Source organism: Pelodiscus sinensis, chromosome 8, assembly GCF_052426305.1.
Source record: "Pelodiscus sinensis isolate ZL-2025 chromosome 8, ASM5242630v1, whole genome shotgun sequence".
Taxonomy (NCBI): Eukaryota; Metazoa; Chordata; order Testudines; family Trionychidae; genus Pelodiscus; species Pelodiscus sinensis.
This window is the reverse complement of record NC_143059.1, coordinates 49590999-49604515: the sequence shown is the minus strand read 5'-3', so window position 1 is coordinate 49604515 and position 13517 is coordinate 49590999. Positions and strand designations below refer to the sequence as shown.

Sequence of the window (13517 nt, the reverse complement as noted above, 5' to 3'; positions counted from 1 at the left end):
TCTGGGTGTGGGAGCTAAATTTCTGGCAACTGTGCCCCACTGTGGAGAGGCATTTTTGAAGGCTGGACACCAGTTCGGACTGGTGGGACTGGCTAGTTGTGGAGCAGTGGGATGACCAGCAGTGGCTCCAAAACTTCAACATGCAGAAGGCCACATTTTTGGAGCTGTGTGCCTGGCTCGCCCCCACCCTCCGGAGACACGACACCCACCTGCAGCCCACCATCCCCCTGGAGAAGCTAGTCACAATAACCCTCAAGAAGCTCGCCATCCCTGACAGCTACCTGTTGGTGAGCAACCAGTTTGGCATGGGGAAGTCCACTGTCAGGGCATAGTAGGGGGGGGGCAGGTGGAGGAGGAATGGGAATAGCAGGTGGGGGCAGAAGGGTGAGAGCCAGGAGCAGTGGCATGAGGCAGGTGTGACATCATGCGCGACATGACAGCACACATGTTGTCACACCGCTGCATGAGCTGGTCCCATGCATGGTTCCACCACTTGGAGTCCTCATGGACCTTCTGCGCCAGGGTCTGCTGCATGTCGCGCAGGATGAGGTCTTCCTGGACCCTGGCATGTCTTTGGGTCACCCGGGCTCTGGTGGCTGGCTGCGGTGGTGTGTCTGACCCTTCAGTCCTGGCTGGTCTGGCTATGGAGAATACAAAGAGGGAGAGGTGGTCAGTCATCCCTGAAGACACTGTCCCTGAGTCCATGCCCTCCTGTGTGAGCAGGAACCAACAGTCCTCAGACCAGAATAGGGGGATGTCGCAGGAGCAAGGCCATATGTGACCTGCACAGCAGGCCCAGACTCACAGGGGCCTCAATGTGCCCAGGGGACCATGCTGCCTGCTTTCCACCCCTGCCCCCCAGTCCATGAACAGGCAGGCAAGGGAAGGGTGGCAGAAGAGTCGGGAACAGCCAGGCCCTCTCTGGTGTCTGCACATGGAGCTGCGGCTCGCAGTACTGTCTGCATAAGCGGGTGCTGCCTCACACATGCAGGCATGCCCACGTGCTGTGTGCGACACTGCTCAGTCTGTATGGAGTTGTGCCTGCGCCCTTTTGGCTAGCCTGCATCCAGCCATGGTTCTCTCCTCCCCTCCCCCCACCCATGGCAGGATGCGTGTGGCCTCCCCTGAACCTGGCATCAGGATCCCACCTGTACTCAGGGCTGCCTGCTGTGTCCACTTGTTGCACAGTAATGCTACATGTGGTTCCACATGCATGGACTGCAGCATAATGTCCAGCCTGAGCATCCAGAGCGACACTTGCACCCCTCCCCCTGTGTGCCCGCCTCCCCTGCCCTGTGTGGGTGACAAACTAAGACCAGTCATCTGCAGATCCCTCTTTGGCATCCAAGGAGGCCTGGGAGATGTCCTGGCTTACAGTCACCAGCTCCAGGGAGAGGGTCACAGTCTCCATCCCCTCTTCCTCCTCCAGCTGGCCCTGGTCCTCCTGCTCCTCTTCCTCCAAGACCTCCACCCAGTGATGATGGGGATCTCCAGGCCGGAGCCCATGAGGACAGGTGAGAAAGATGTTTCCCCACCCACTCTGTAATGGTGCAGCTCCTGGTAATAGGGGCAGGTGTGGGGGCCTGTCCCTGAGCACAAGCTCTGTTCTCTGGCCTGGACATATCCCTGGCGGAGCTCCTTAACCTTACTCTGGACCTGTTCCAAGGTCCGGGATGGGTGTCCGCGCTCTGCCAGGGACTTGGCCATATGCTCAAAGATATCAGCATTGCGGCACTTGGCCCGGAGATCCTGCAAGATGTCCTCCTCGCCCCACAGCTCGAAAAGGGATAGGATCTCCGGTCCAGATCAGGAGGGTGCCTGCCTCTTGGTCCCCCTGGGTGGGTCCTGGGACCCCAGGGGCTGCTCCCTGTAAGAGCCAAAGGAGTCATGGGGGAGTTGAGGCTGGGCCATGGGTCAGCAGGCCTGTGGCAAGGAGAGCAGCATGGTCAGGGTGCTGCTTCACAGTCGGCTTCCTGCTACAAAGCTTGTCCAGCGTACTAGCAGCTTTAAGAGGGGCCAGGAGACAGGAATTATAGCATCTGGATTACTTTGGATGGAGTAGCCATAAGGGCACCTGTGCTATTTCCTGGAGGCCTCTTCTTCTGAAAGAAAAACCTCCTCCACGTCCACAGATGCCTTTTTCCCAAAGAGCTCTTTCAGAAAAAGGCTTCTTCCTCTTAGAAAGAGGATTACCAACATCTGAAAACCCTCTGTTCTTTTGATTTATTTTTGAAAGAACGCGATTGCAGTGTGGACATTCCGAAAGTTTTTCCGTTTTTCCAACAAAACTCTGTAGTGTTAGATACCTTGTGTTTGTGTGTGCATGCATGCACATAATTACAGTAGCAGCTCTTTTGGAGAAGAGTACTGCTTCCAGCTCAGTTAAGAGGTTAATAGAGCTTACTATTTGTTTCAATATTATTTATAACATGTTGTTGGACTTAATCTTTATGAAGCTCATAGTACAATGCTTATTCAATTATGTTTTCTTATAGCTATGGAGTATTTTATGAAAAGAATATGGAGTGAATGCTTTATTGGTTAAAGGAAAGTTAATGCAATAGACCCCCCCCCCCCGGAAACTAGGATGATGGTATGTATAAGTTTCTTTATGTAAATGGTCTGGAATTCTGATTCACTGATAATTGTCCTATTTTCCACCATTATAAAAAATTAAAACCACACCTTCAAGTCTCTCTCATATTTTTTCTTGTAAATTATAAAATTTTGGAGAGAAAAAAGGTAAAGTGGGATAATATTTCATTTTGAACAAACTTCTCTCGGTGGGAAGGACAAGCTTTTGAGATTCTTGGAGTTCTTTGCCAGCTCTGTAACACTCAGAAGATTGTCCTTTCAATCAACAGAAATTGCTCCAGCAAAAGATATACTTCTGTCTTCTTTCCCTCAGATCCTGGGACCAACATAGCTATAACAATATGGCAAACAACAAGGCCTTTGTACATTTACAGGAAACTGGTGTACATTGTATTTTTTCCAGGCCAGAACAATTATTAGGGTTCTTTAGCCATTTGTCTCCTATAACCAGTGGTGAAAATAACTGAAAAATTCTTACAGGTACTGTCCTGTTGCAACCGAGATACGTGCCAGTTCTTCAAATAGCTGCCTACTGGATTTTGCTGTAGCTCAGCCAGCTCTTGAAGCTGTGAACCAGGGTGCATCTGCTTATTTTCACCTCTTCCATAACTGAACAGATATTCAAATACAGATAGTGTACAAAGTATTAAACTTATGTAAAAGCTCCAAATCTGACACCTCAGGATTTGATATTGGAAATACCTTGCTGTTGATTGTTCTAAATTTACAACTAAACTTAAAATATAGCTTTAATTGGTATGTTTTATTTTTTCTTTATTTAAGAATTGGGAGCACTATTCCTGTCAGTTAATTTCTAAGGTTGCGTCTACACTGCATCATTATTTCAGGATAACTAGTGTTATTTCAAAATAACAATATGTCTACACTGCCATTCCGTTATTTTGAAATAATTTTGAAATAATGGACAGCTTATTCCGAAATCTGTAAACCTCATTCTGTGAGGAATAATGCCTATTCCGAAATAGCTATTTTGAAATAAAGCATGTATAGATGCTCCATTGCTGCTTTTTTTGAAATAGACAATCATGAGGGCCATTCTAAGTTATTCCTCTTCAGTGCCTCCTGGGGCTCTAAATTGAGATACCATATCTACGTTAGGGAAGCCTGCCATGGACTAATTTTGAGACTTCCCCACAACGTAGATGTGCTATTTCGAAATAAGCTATTTTGGAATAACTATTCCAGAATAGCTTATTTTGAAATAAGCACGAAGTGTAAATGTACCCCTCTAAGTTATCACATGCAAAAAAACAGGAGTTTTCAGGTGCCTAAATAGCCTCTGGAATTGAATCATGGTTAAAGCTGCCTGCACACAAACCAAACTCTGAAATGATGCTCCTGGATGCAACCCCTTAAGGGATGAACCAAATGTCTGGTCTAGAGTCTTTTTTTAGGTATCTAGGGTGTTGAACGATGGGGGGAGGGATCATATTCTAGTTTAATGACCCAGATGCACAAAAAAGATGCACACTTTGCAATACTGAAAAACCACATTCTAGGTATCTAGAAAAAAACACAGAAACAACATTGTGGTCCACAAAGCCTGAATTAGATGCTTGGGCCCCATAAAGGGAAAAGGCAAAGACAAGCTTCTTAAAATCCACTGCGATCCAAAAAGCCAGAATGCCAGGCAGGGAACTGCCTATACTGGCCAACAGGAGGAACCAGAGAGAAAGGTATGCCCAAAGTCCCACTCTTCCTTCAGAGTTCAGCGCCTAAATCAGGGCTGCTAGGAGGTGCCTATCTCTGTTCATTGTTTGGTAGAATATAATCATTCCTCCACCAAAGCTGTATTGGGGCTCCAACTGGGTAGGCATACTTAGAGGCTAAATAACTCCACAAAACAGCTGATGATGAGATAAAAGCCTTTAGACCAATAGTTAGGATACTCACCTTAGAAGTGGGAGACTTCTTTTTCCTCATTCTACCTGATGATGAGAAGGGGGTTAAACAGGAATTAATCATCTCTCAAGTGAGATCCCTAACCACTATGCTTAGAGTCATTCCAACCCAACAGGAGACTGAGATAGACTCACATCAGAATACTCCATAGCCAAGTTGTTAGAGGAAGGAGATCCCTGTCCAAATCCCTTCTCCTCATCAGGCAATGGAGGGGCTTATGCCCTGGATAAGTAATACCCTAAGTAGTGGGTAAAGTGGTCTCTGAGCATGCCTACCCAATTGGGACCCAGACACAACTTAGGCAGCAGAATGCCAATATTCCCCCTGGTTCATGGATAACTCAGGGTCCTAGTTAGTACACAGGAAATAAATGTCCATATGCCTAGAATAGAGCATGAGTGTTCATGCTTGGAGGCAGAAAGGTAGGCACCTAGATAATTTTTTCCTGCAAAAAATTAAGCATCAAGTTACTGAAGTCACAGAGTTGGGCAGCAGCAGAGCGGCAGCTTTGTGGAACACAGTCATGCCTGAAAATGGGACTTAAGCACCTAAGTGGATAACATCCTTAGTGTTCTTACCAACATCTGTGATTTATTCACGGATCAGTTTCCAGGTTCTGCATGTATTATAGTGGATAATATTACAGGACCATTACTAGCCAAGTCTCTGGTGGGAATCTGGCATCAGTTACAGGACATGGGGCTAGAGAGGTGGTGTGACTGTGATGGTTGCCTTTGCATTAAATACAACAGGTCTCCCACTCCAAAATGTGGTTTGATTGCATATGTCCTAGGGGATATGAGATTACATGAGAATTCTCTCACTTTACTAACCACTCATTGATACTAATAGTTCTGAGTTCTGACTTAGTGTCAGGGGGTCCGCACCCCCGTGTGCCTCAGTGCCCCCTGACTGTCTTCATATAGCCCATCTCAGGGCAGAATACAGTCTGTATGGGTTGCTCATCATAGGCATCACCGCAGTTTATACTGGCCCTTTAAACAGGCCGAGTCTCCAAACAGATTCTCGTCGTAGCTGGGCACCCCCCCCGGTAGGGGGACCCGGGCCCACCCTACTCCACCGGGTCCCGGCCCAGGGCCCTGTGAGCGACCGGGTATAGGGTCACTCCCTCGGTGGGGCTAGCTAGCCAAAACCCACCAAGTCTCTCGGGCTAGGAGGGGCGCCTCCCGCTCCTGCCCTGGGCCACTTCCTACCTGTCCTTGCCCAGCTGGCTGCGATCTCCAGGCCGGCGTCCCCTCGGCAGGTAGTCTCCAGGTGGCACCAACTCGCCTCTGCTTTCCTCCTGGCCTCTCCTGGAGTCCCCGGCAACTGCTGAGGGAGAGCTTCTCTCTCCAGTCCCTCTCCTGCAGCTGTAGCCCTCCCAGGAGCTCTTGCTGCCTCTGCAGTCAGCCCTGCCTCCCCTCCAGCAACTGTGCCTCTCCTTTTATAGCCGGCAGCTGGGCTCATTAGCCTCACCATCTCAGCTGGTCTTCCAGCTTCCCTCAGGCTCGGGGCCTGAGCCTTGGGCTTAAAGGCCCAGTGCAGGGCAGGCGCCCTGTCACACACCTTCCCCTTCGGCTCGTGCTTCCCTTCTTCCGCCAGTCCCAGCCGGGCCTCTCTTATCCCTTCCCTCGGGGCCTGGTATCCCCTGGAGGCCTTAACTGCCCTCGGGCTCGCCCTCGCGGCCTCTGAGCATGCGCCGCAATGTCGGCGGGTCGGCAGGTGTGCTCCCCAGAGGGTCACCCCGCCAATGCTGGTATGGGACTCCACTGCCCCCTCTCTCGCCCCTTCTCCCAGGACTCCATCCCCTTCCGCCGCCTCGCTATTGGCTAGGGACCTAGAAAAAAAATCTGCATTGTTATGGGTTTTCCCCGGCCTATGACAGACCTCAAATTTATAAGGCTGCAAGGCCAAGTACCATCTCATGACCCGCGGATTGGTTTCCTTCATCGTCTGGATCCATCGTAAGGGTGCGTGGTCTGTTATCAAGGTGAAGGTCCCCCCTAGCAGATAATAGCGGAGTGCCTCTATTGCCCACTTAGCTGCCAGGGCCTCTTTCTCGATCGTGGCATATTGTAGCTCCCGGGGTAGTAATTTCCTGCTCAAATACAGGATGGGGTGTTCCTCCCCTTCCTGCTCCTGCGAGAGGACGGCTCCTAGTCCTCGGTCTGACGCATCTGTCTGTACTATAAATGGTTTAGTAAAGTCCGGTTGATGGAGAACCGGTGTCTGCATCAATCGGCGCTTTAACGTTTGGAACGCTTTCTCACATTGCGCGGTCCACTGGACCCTTTGGGGTCGTGCATTTTGGGTCAAGTCTGTCAAGGGCGCCGCAATTGTGGCAAACTCCGGGATGAACCGCCGATAGTAACTGGCTAATCCCAGAAATTGGCGGACTTGCCTTTTTGTGGTGGGGGCTTTGTAGCTTCGTAGGGCCTCCACCTTGTCCACCTGCGGTTTTATCCTTCCCTGCCCCACCACATAACCTAAATAGGATACTTCCCTTTGTCCAAAGTGACACTTACCGGGGTTAGCCGTGAGGTTGGCGTCGACCAGGGCCCCAAGGACCGCCTTTAGATGTTGCAGATGTTCCCGCCAGGTTTCACTATAAATGACAATGTCATCAATATATGCAGCAGCATATTCCTGATGTTTGTATAATACCTTGTCCATTAACCTCTGGAACGTTGCTGCGGCCCCGTTCAATCCAAATGGCATTGTGGTGAACTGGAACAGGCCAAATGGTGTGGCAAATGCGGTCTTATCCTCCGAGGCTGGCGTCAAGGGAATCTGCCAATACCCCTTAGTGAGGTCGAGCGTAGAGATGTAATGTGCTTTACCCAACCGTTCCAACAGTTCATTTACTCTGGGCATAGGATAAGCATCAAATCGTGAAATTGCGTTGACTTTCCGGAAGTCTATGCAGAAGCGCATCGTGCCGTCAGACTTAGGCACCAATACGATGGGGCTGCGCCACTCGCTTCTCGACTCCCTGACCACCCCCATTTGCAACATCCGTTGCAGCTCTTCCCGAACGGGCTCCCACATTTTCTTGGGGAGGGGCCGTATGTGGTCCCGGATCTTTTTACCTGGGGTTGTCATGATATGGTGGCTCATCAAGGCCGTCCTGCCCGGTTGTGTAGTTAAGACCTGTTTGTATTCCCGCAGAAGGGCGTTCATCTCTCGGCGTTGTGCCTCCGTCAACTCTGCCCCGATATGCGTTGCCCCTTCTGCCTCCAAGTCGCCTCCCCAGGGTCCAAGCTCCGGCTCTGGTTGCTGTAAGGTGACAAGCATACCCTCCCGTGCATTCCACTTCTTTAGTAAATTGACATGATAGATCTGCTTGTCTTTCCGTTTTCCTGATAATCTGATCTCATAATCAACTGGCCCCACCTGCCGTATGACCTCGAAGGGTCCTTGCCATTTGGCCAGTAATTTCGAGTCTGGTGTTGGTAACAGCAGGAGTACCCTGTCGCCTGGTTGAAATGTTCTGGATTTGGCCCCTCGATTATAATATTGGGCCTGCCTATTTTGGGCTTGGAGAAGATTCTCTTTAGCCAGTTCACCGACGGTTCGGAGTCGTTTTTGTAGGTCCAAAATATACGGTACCGTACCCTTCACCCTTGAATCCTGTTCCTCCCAGGCCTCCCGCACCAAGTCCAATATCCCCCGGGGTTGTCGGCCATACAGCAGTTCAAATGGGGAAAAGCCCGTTGAGGCCTGGGGCACCTCCCGGACTGCGAATAATAAGGCCGGTAATAACCGGTCCCAGTCCTTTGGGTCTAGCTCCACAAACCGCCGCAACATCCCCTTTAGTGTCCTGTTAAAGCGTTCGACAAGTCCATCTGTCTGGGGATGGTAAACTGAGGTACGCAATGCCTTAATGTTTAATAGGCGGCAAAGTTCTGCCATCAGCTTAGAGGTCACATTGGTCCCTTGGTCTGTTAATATTTCCCTCGGGATTCCCACCCGGGAGAATACTTGCACCAATTCCTGTGCCAGCGTTGACGCTGTCGTATTCTTAAGGGGGACCGCCTCCGGGTATCGGGTGGCATAGTCAATTATAACCATTATATATTGATGTCCTCTTCGGGACCTCTCCAGAGGTCCTACTAGGTCTAAAGCCACCCGGTCGAATGGTACCTCTACCACGGGGAGGGGGACTAAAGGGGCTTTTGGTACCCCTCCCTGTCCCGTCTTCTGGCAGTCTGGGCAGGACTCACAAAAGTCTCGGACTTCCTTATAAATCCCCGGCCAAAAGAACCTTTGTGTTATGCGCTGTAGGGTTTTTTCGCGCCCCAAATGGCCTGCCCAGGGATTAGCATGCGCAAGGTCTAATACCCGCCTCCGGAATCTTGCCGGGACCAACAGCTGGGTAACCTCCGTCTGCCCTTCAGCCGTCCGCGCGACCCGATATAATCGGTCGGCTCTTACCTCGAATCGCGGGGTTGGTCGGGGCGCTGTCCCGTCGGGGTCTCCGTTCTCTCCAGTCGCTTGTTCCCAGGCATGGGTTAAGGAGGGGTCTTCCCGCTGGTCTCTTTGGAAGTCCTCTTCCCCTCCTACCTCCTCTGAAGCGAGGGTTTTCTCCGGTTCGGGCTCCTCCTTTGGCCCTTGTGGCATGCCCCTTGTCGAGTTCGCCACCCCAGCTGGTGGCGGTTGCTCCTGCGCATCCCATTCATGCAGGATGCGTCTGAACCCCGGCCAGTCCCGGCCCAGCAGTACCGGGTATACCAGTTTCGGGGCCAACGCTACCCGGCAGATCGCTTCGTCCACCCCATCTGCCAGGCGAACCCACCCCGTGGGGTAGGTCCGGACATCTCCATGTATGCATTGCATGGAGATGTTTCCCCCTGCTGCCTCCCACTCTGGGACCAGCTCCGTCCGTACCATTGTCTGGCTGCACCCAGAGTCCACCAGGGCGGTCACTGTCTTCCCCTCCAGCTTTACCTGTAGGGTAATCTTTGTCCTATCCTGTGGTCTCGCTCGGAGGTCTGCAGCCATCACCTGGCCATACACACCCTCGGTAGGGGCGTCGCCGGCCCGCCGGGGTCCTATGGGTACCGGCCCGTACGACCTCTGTGAGGGCTTCCCGCCTGAGCTCCCTTGCTCCTTGATTCCACCTGGGTCCAAACCACCTTCTGTTCGCCCTTCGGTTCCCCTTAACGTCAAGGGCTGGTGGTCCCCCGGCCTCCTCCCGGGGCTTTGGCTCTTCATCCTTCCCCTTGAGCAGGCTGGGGCTTCCCTGGTCCTACTCGGACATGCCCTCCGTAGGTGGCCGGGCTCCCCACAGGCCCAGCATAACTGTGCCTCCCCGGTTACCTTCACCGGGGCTGCTCTCCCTTTGTTCCTCTTAGTTGGGTGGGGCCTCCTGGCTCCCACCCCATAGGGGCACTCCCTCCTCACGTGTCCCTTGCGCCCACAGGCCCAACACGTTTTCAGGCTCGGCCCTTGCCCCCAACTCTTGGGGCCTGGTTTATTATGGAGTCCAGGGTCACCCCTTTTCTGTGGTCGGCTCCCCTTTTTCCATGGCCAAGCCTGTAGGGCCTCCCAGGCCCTCCCATACTTATTCATTCTCATAAGGAAAAAAAAGTTTTTTTTTTTTTTTTTTTTTTCCAACTCCCGGTCTAGTCCCGCGGCCGACGGACCACTATTGGTTCATGAAGACCCCTCTTTTACCTTGGGGTTGGGGTATTACCCACATTCTCCACCATCTGTCAGGGGGTCCGCACCCCCGTGTGCCTCAGTGCCCCCTGACTGTCTTCATATAGCCCATCTCAGGGCAGAATACAGTCTGTATGGGTTGCTCATCATAGGCATCACCGCAGTTTATACTGGCCCTTTAAACAGGCCGAGTCTCCAAACAGATTCTCGTCGTAGCTGGGCACCCCCCCCGGTAGGGGGACCCGGGCCCACCCTACTCCACCGGGTCCCGGCCCAGGGCCCTGTGAGCGACCGGGTATAGGGTCACTCCCTCGGTGGGGCTAGCTAGCCAAAACCCACCAAGTCTCTCGGGCTAGGAGGGGCGCCTCCCGCTCCTGCCCTGGGCCACTTCCTACCTGTCCTTGCCCAGCTGGCTGCGATCTCCAGGCCGGCGTCCCCTCGGCAGGTAGTCTCCAGGTGGCACCAACTCGCCTCTGCTTTCCTCCTGGCCTCTCCTGGAGTCCCCGGCAACTGCTGAGGGAGAGCTTCTCTCTCCAGTCCCTCTCCTGCAGCTGTAGCCCTCCCAGGAGCTCTTGCTGCCTCTGCAGTCAGCCCTGCCTCCCCTCCAGCAACTGTGCCTCTCCTTTTATAGCCGGCAGCTGGGCTCATTAGCCTCACCATCTCAGCTGGTCTTCCAGCTTCCCTCAGGCTCGGGGCCTGAGCCTTGGGCTTAAAGGCCCAGTGCAGGGCAGGCGCCCTGTCACACTTAGGAATAGTAAGTATCTGCAGAATCAGCCCCTTAAATAAGAATTAGTCTGGAATGCAGTGCCACTGTTCCTCTATGGAAGAAATTTTAAAATACACTGGTTGTGCATATTTCATTGATATATATGTACTTGAATCTGTATTCACCTAAATTTTGTATGTAACCCACACACTGTCCCATGTAGTTGCTCTTAGACCACTAAGCTCCAGAGGTCCCAGGTTCAGTTCCATCTGTCGGTGTTGCATACACATATGTTCTTACAAATGACTACAAAAATCTTAGATTTTTCCTCCTCAACTACAGGTACAATATATTAAACTTGTTTTCTAAGGGTACAACCACACAGCACTGTAACTTGAAATAAGATACGCAATTTGAGCTATGCAAATTGTGTATCTTATTTCAATGCTATTTCAAAATAGCTTATTTTGTCATTTGGCACTGTCTACATAGTGCCAAATTTCAAAATAAAGCACTATTCTGAAACATCCCTTACTCCTCGTAGAATGAGGTTTACAGGAATCTCAGAATAGCAAGCCCAAAATAATGGGCTTAATGTGTAGATGCAGGATAGCTATTTCGGGATACTCTGCTATCCCGAAATAGCATTGATTGCAATATAGACATACCCTGATATAAAACTAAAAAAAAAAATACTTGCAGAAAAATGGGCACTCTCTCAAACCTTAAGATTCTCTGGTGCTACAGAAAATCAATGGAGAAGAACACTGTGTTCAGCCACACATATCTTCCTTCTCTCAATTTTCTAATTTCTGCATGGGAGTGTACCATAGGCACGTATGACATGGAGAATAGATAGCATGCAAGGGGGCAGTAGAGGAGCAGATGTGGCTTAAGAATGATTGGAGGGATGGTTGGGCTATTAAAGTAGGGTAGACAGAGAGAGAGAGAGCTGCTGACATGGGCTATTCTGTAAGTATGGACAATGGGACCCTGACAAAAGAAAACAAAAGCCTGAGAAGAACAATAGGATGCAAGGGTAGATGATCTGTCCAACTGTAAGTATATGAATTCAGGCATTTTATGCCATACAAGTTAAAGGAATTTATTATTCAGATTAAAAAATCCCCACATAGACATATTTTGTTGCAATCTAAGTAACTGTCTGCACAATAATAGGTTAGCTCATTTTCATAACATAGTGGTGTTTCGGTGTTGCTAAATCATGCTGTTTTATTGTTGAGATGCATACTATTATGGATGAAATCCTGGCCCCATTGAAGTCAATGCAAATTTTGCCCTTTATTTCAATAGGGATAGGATTTCACCCATAGAGTCAAATAGTTACATGAGAATCTCAGCTTTCATTTTAAACAAATAAGTTTCCACCGTTCATGATAGCACAAAAAAGCTTGCAAATAGGACTCCTAAAGGCTAAAAAACAGAATTCAAATAACAAAAGGGCAGTAGAAAAATTTAGGACCCTTTCCGATAGCTTCTTTAATGGTCAACCCCTATAATGGCCAATCACATACAAATAAAAATGCTAGGTATCAAATTTAGGGCCTGATGAAAATATTTATTTATATGTTTCTATTGTACAAGGATACAACTATTTAGAAATACATCTCTTCATTGAGGTGTTTGCTATTACATAAGGGCTTGAGCCAAAGTTAATTGAAGCCAATTAGATTTTTATTTCATTGAATTCAGTAGGTTTGGGATCAGGGCTCAAGAGGTATAAACAATTACACAGTGCTTAAAGTAGTATGAATGGATTTCTTCATGGTATTTTTTCTTGGTTTTATGAAAAAGAAAATTCTCATTCTCTCCATGAGTAATAACACATTGAAGGAAAGTTGCTTACCATCTTTCCCAAAGTTAACTTGGTCCTTAATTTTCATATTACAAGGCTCAGATTCTTCCTAAGACTCCACAGGGTCAAACAAAGGAAATCAAAATGAAGTAATAGTAGTTATGTTGTTTGAGAGACTTTTGGAATGGTCACAGGAGAGAAAGGGTCAGGAATAGCAATCCCTCTCCTGGTTGATAGCTTTCAGAAAAATTATAAATGTACATCAGCAGAATTAAATTCAACACCAATATGACATTTGAACAATTTCCATTTTAAGACAAGGAGGATACAGCTACACACCAGCATTATTTCGGAATAACTGATGTTATTTCAAAATAATGTCAAGATGGAGGTCTTCTTACTCTGGCTCCTGTAACCCTCATTTCATGAGGAGCAACAGAAGTTGAAGGAAAATTGTTCTTCTTTCTAGTTCCTGATGTGTAGGCAGCACTAAAAGCCAAGTTAAGCTATTTCAGCTTCAGTTCCGCAGTTGATGTAGCTGAAGTTGCATATCTTAATTCATCTTTTGCTCTGCAGCGTAGACATGCCCTGAGTGGTTGCAACAGGCCATATACTCCCCACTGTAGTAAAAGAACATGCAAAGGTCACATATTCCCAGAAATTTAATTAGAAAACTGAGATGCCCCGGTTAATAATATCATATGTTATCCATTCAGGAAATAAAAAAAATATCTTTGCAGTAGCTGCTAATATGCATGATTTAAAAAACAAAGAAACCATGGAAGAGACACGAAAATTATGTATATCTTGTTAGGG

At 49.3% G+C, this 13517-nt stretch overlaps 1 protein-coding gene across 1 annotated transcript; it reads right to left on the bottom strand.

Moving 5' to 3' along the window:
* Positions 1-7027: 7027 nt before the first annotated feature.
* Positions 7028-10918, bottom strand: LOC149524007 (uncharacterized). Its single transcript, XM_089780180.1, has 2 exons — positions 7608-10918; positions 7028-7123 (listed from the first exon to the last, which is right to left on the bottom strand). The coding sequence occupies exons 1-2, from the start codon at positions 10093-10095 to the stop codon at positions 7092-7094; spliced, it is 2520 nt and encodes an 839-aa protein (XP_089636306.1). The 5' UTR covers positions 10096-10918; the 3' UTR covers positions 7028-7091.
* Positions 10919-13517: the final 2599 nt, after the last annotated feature.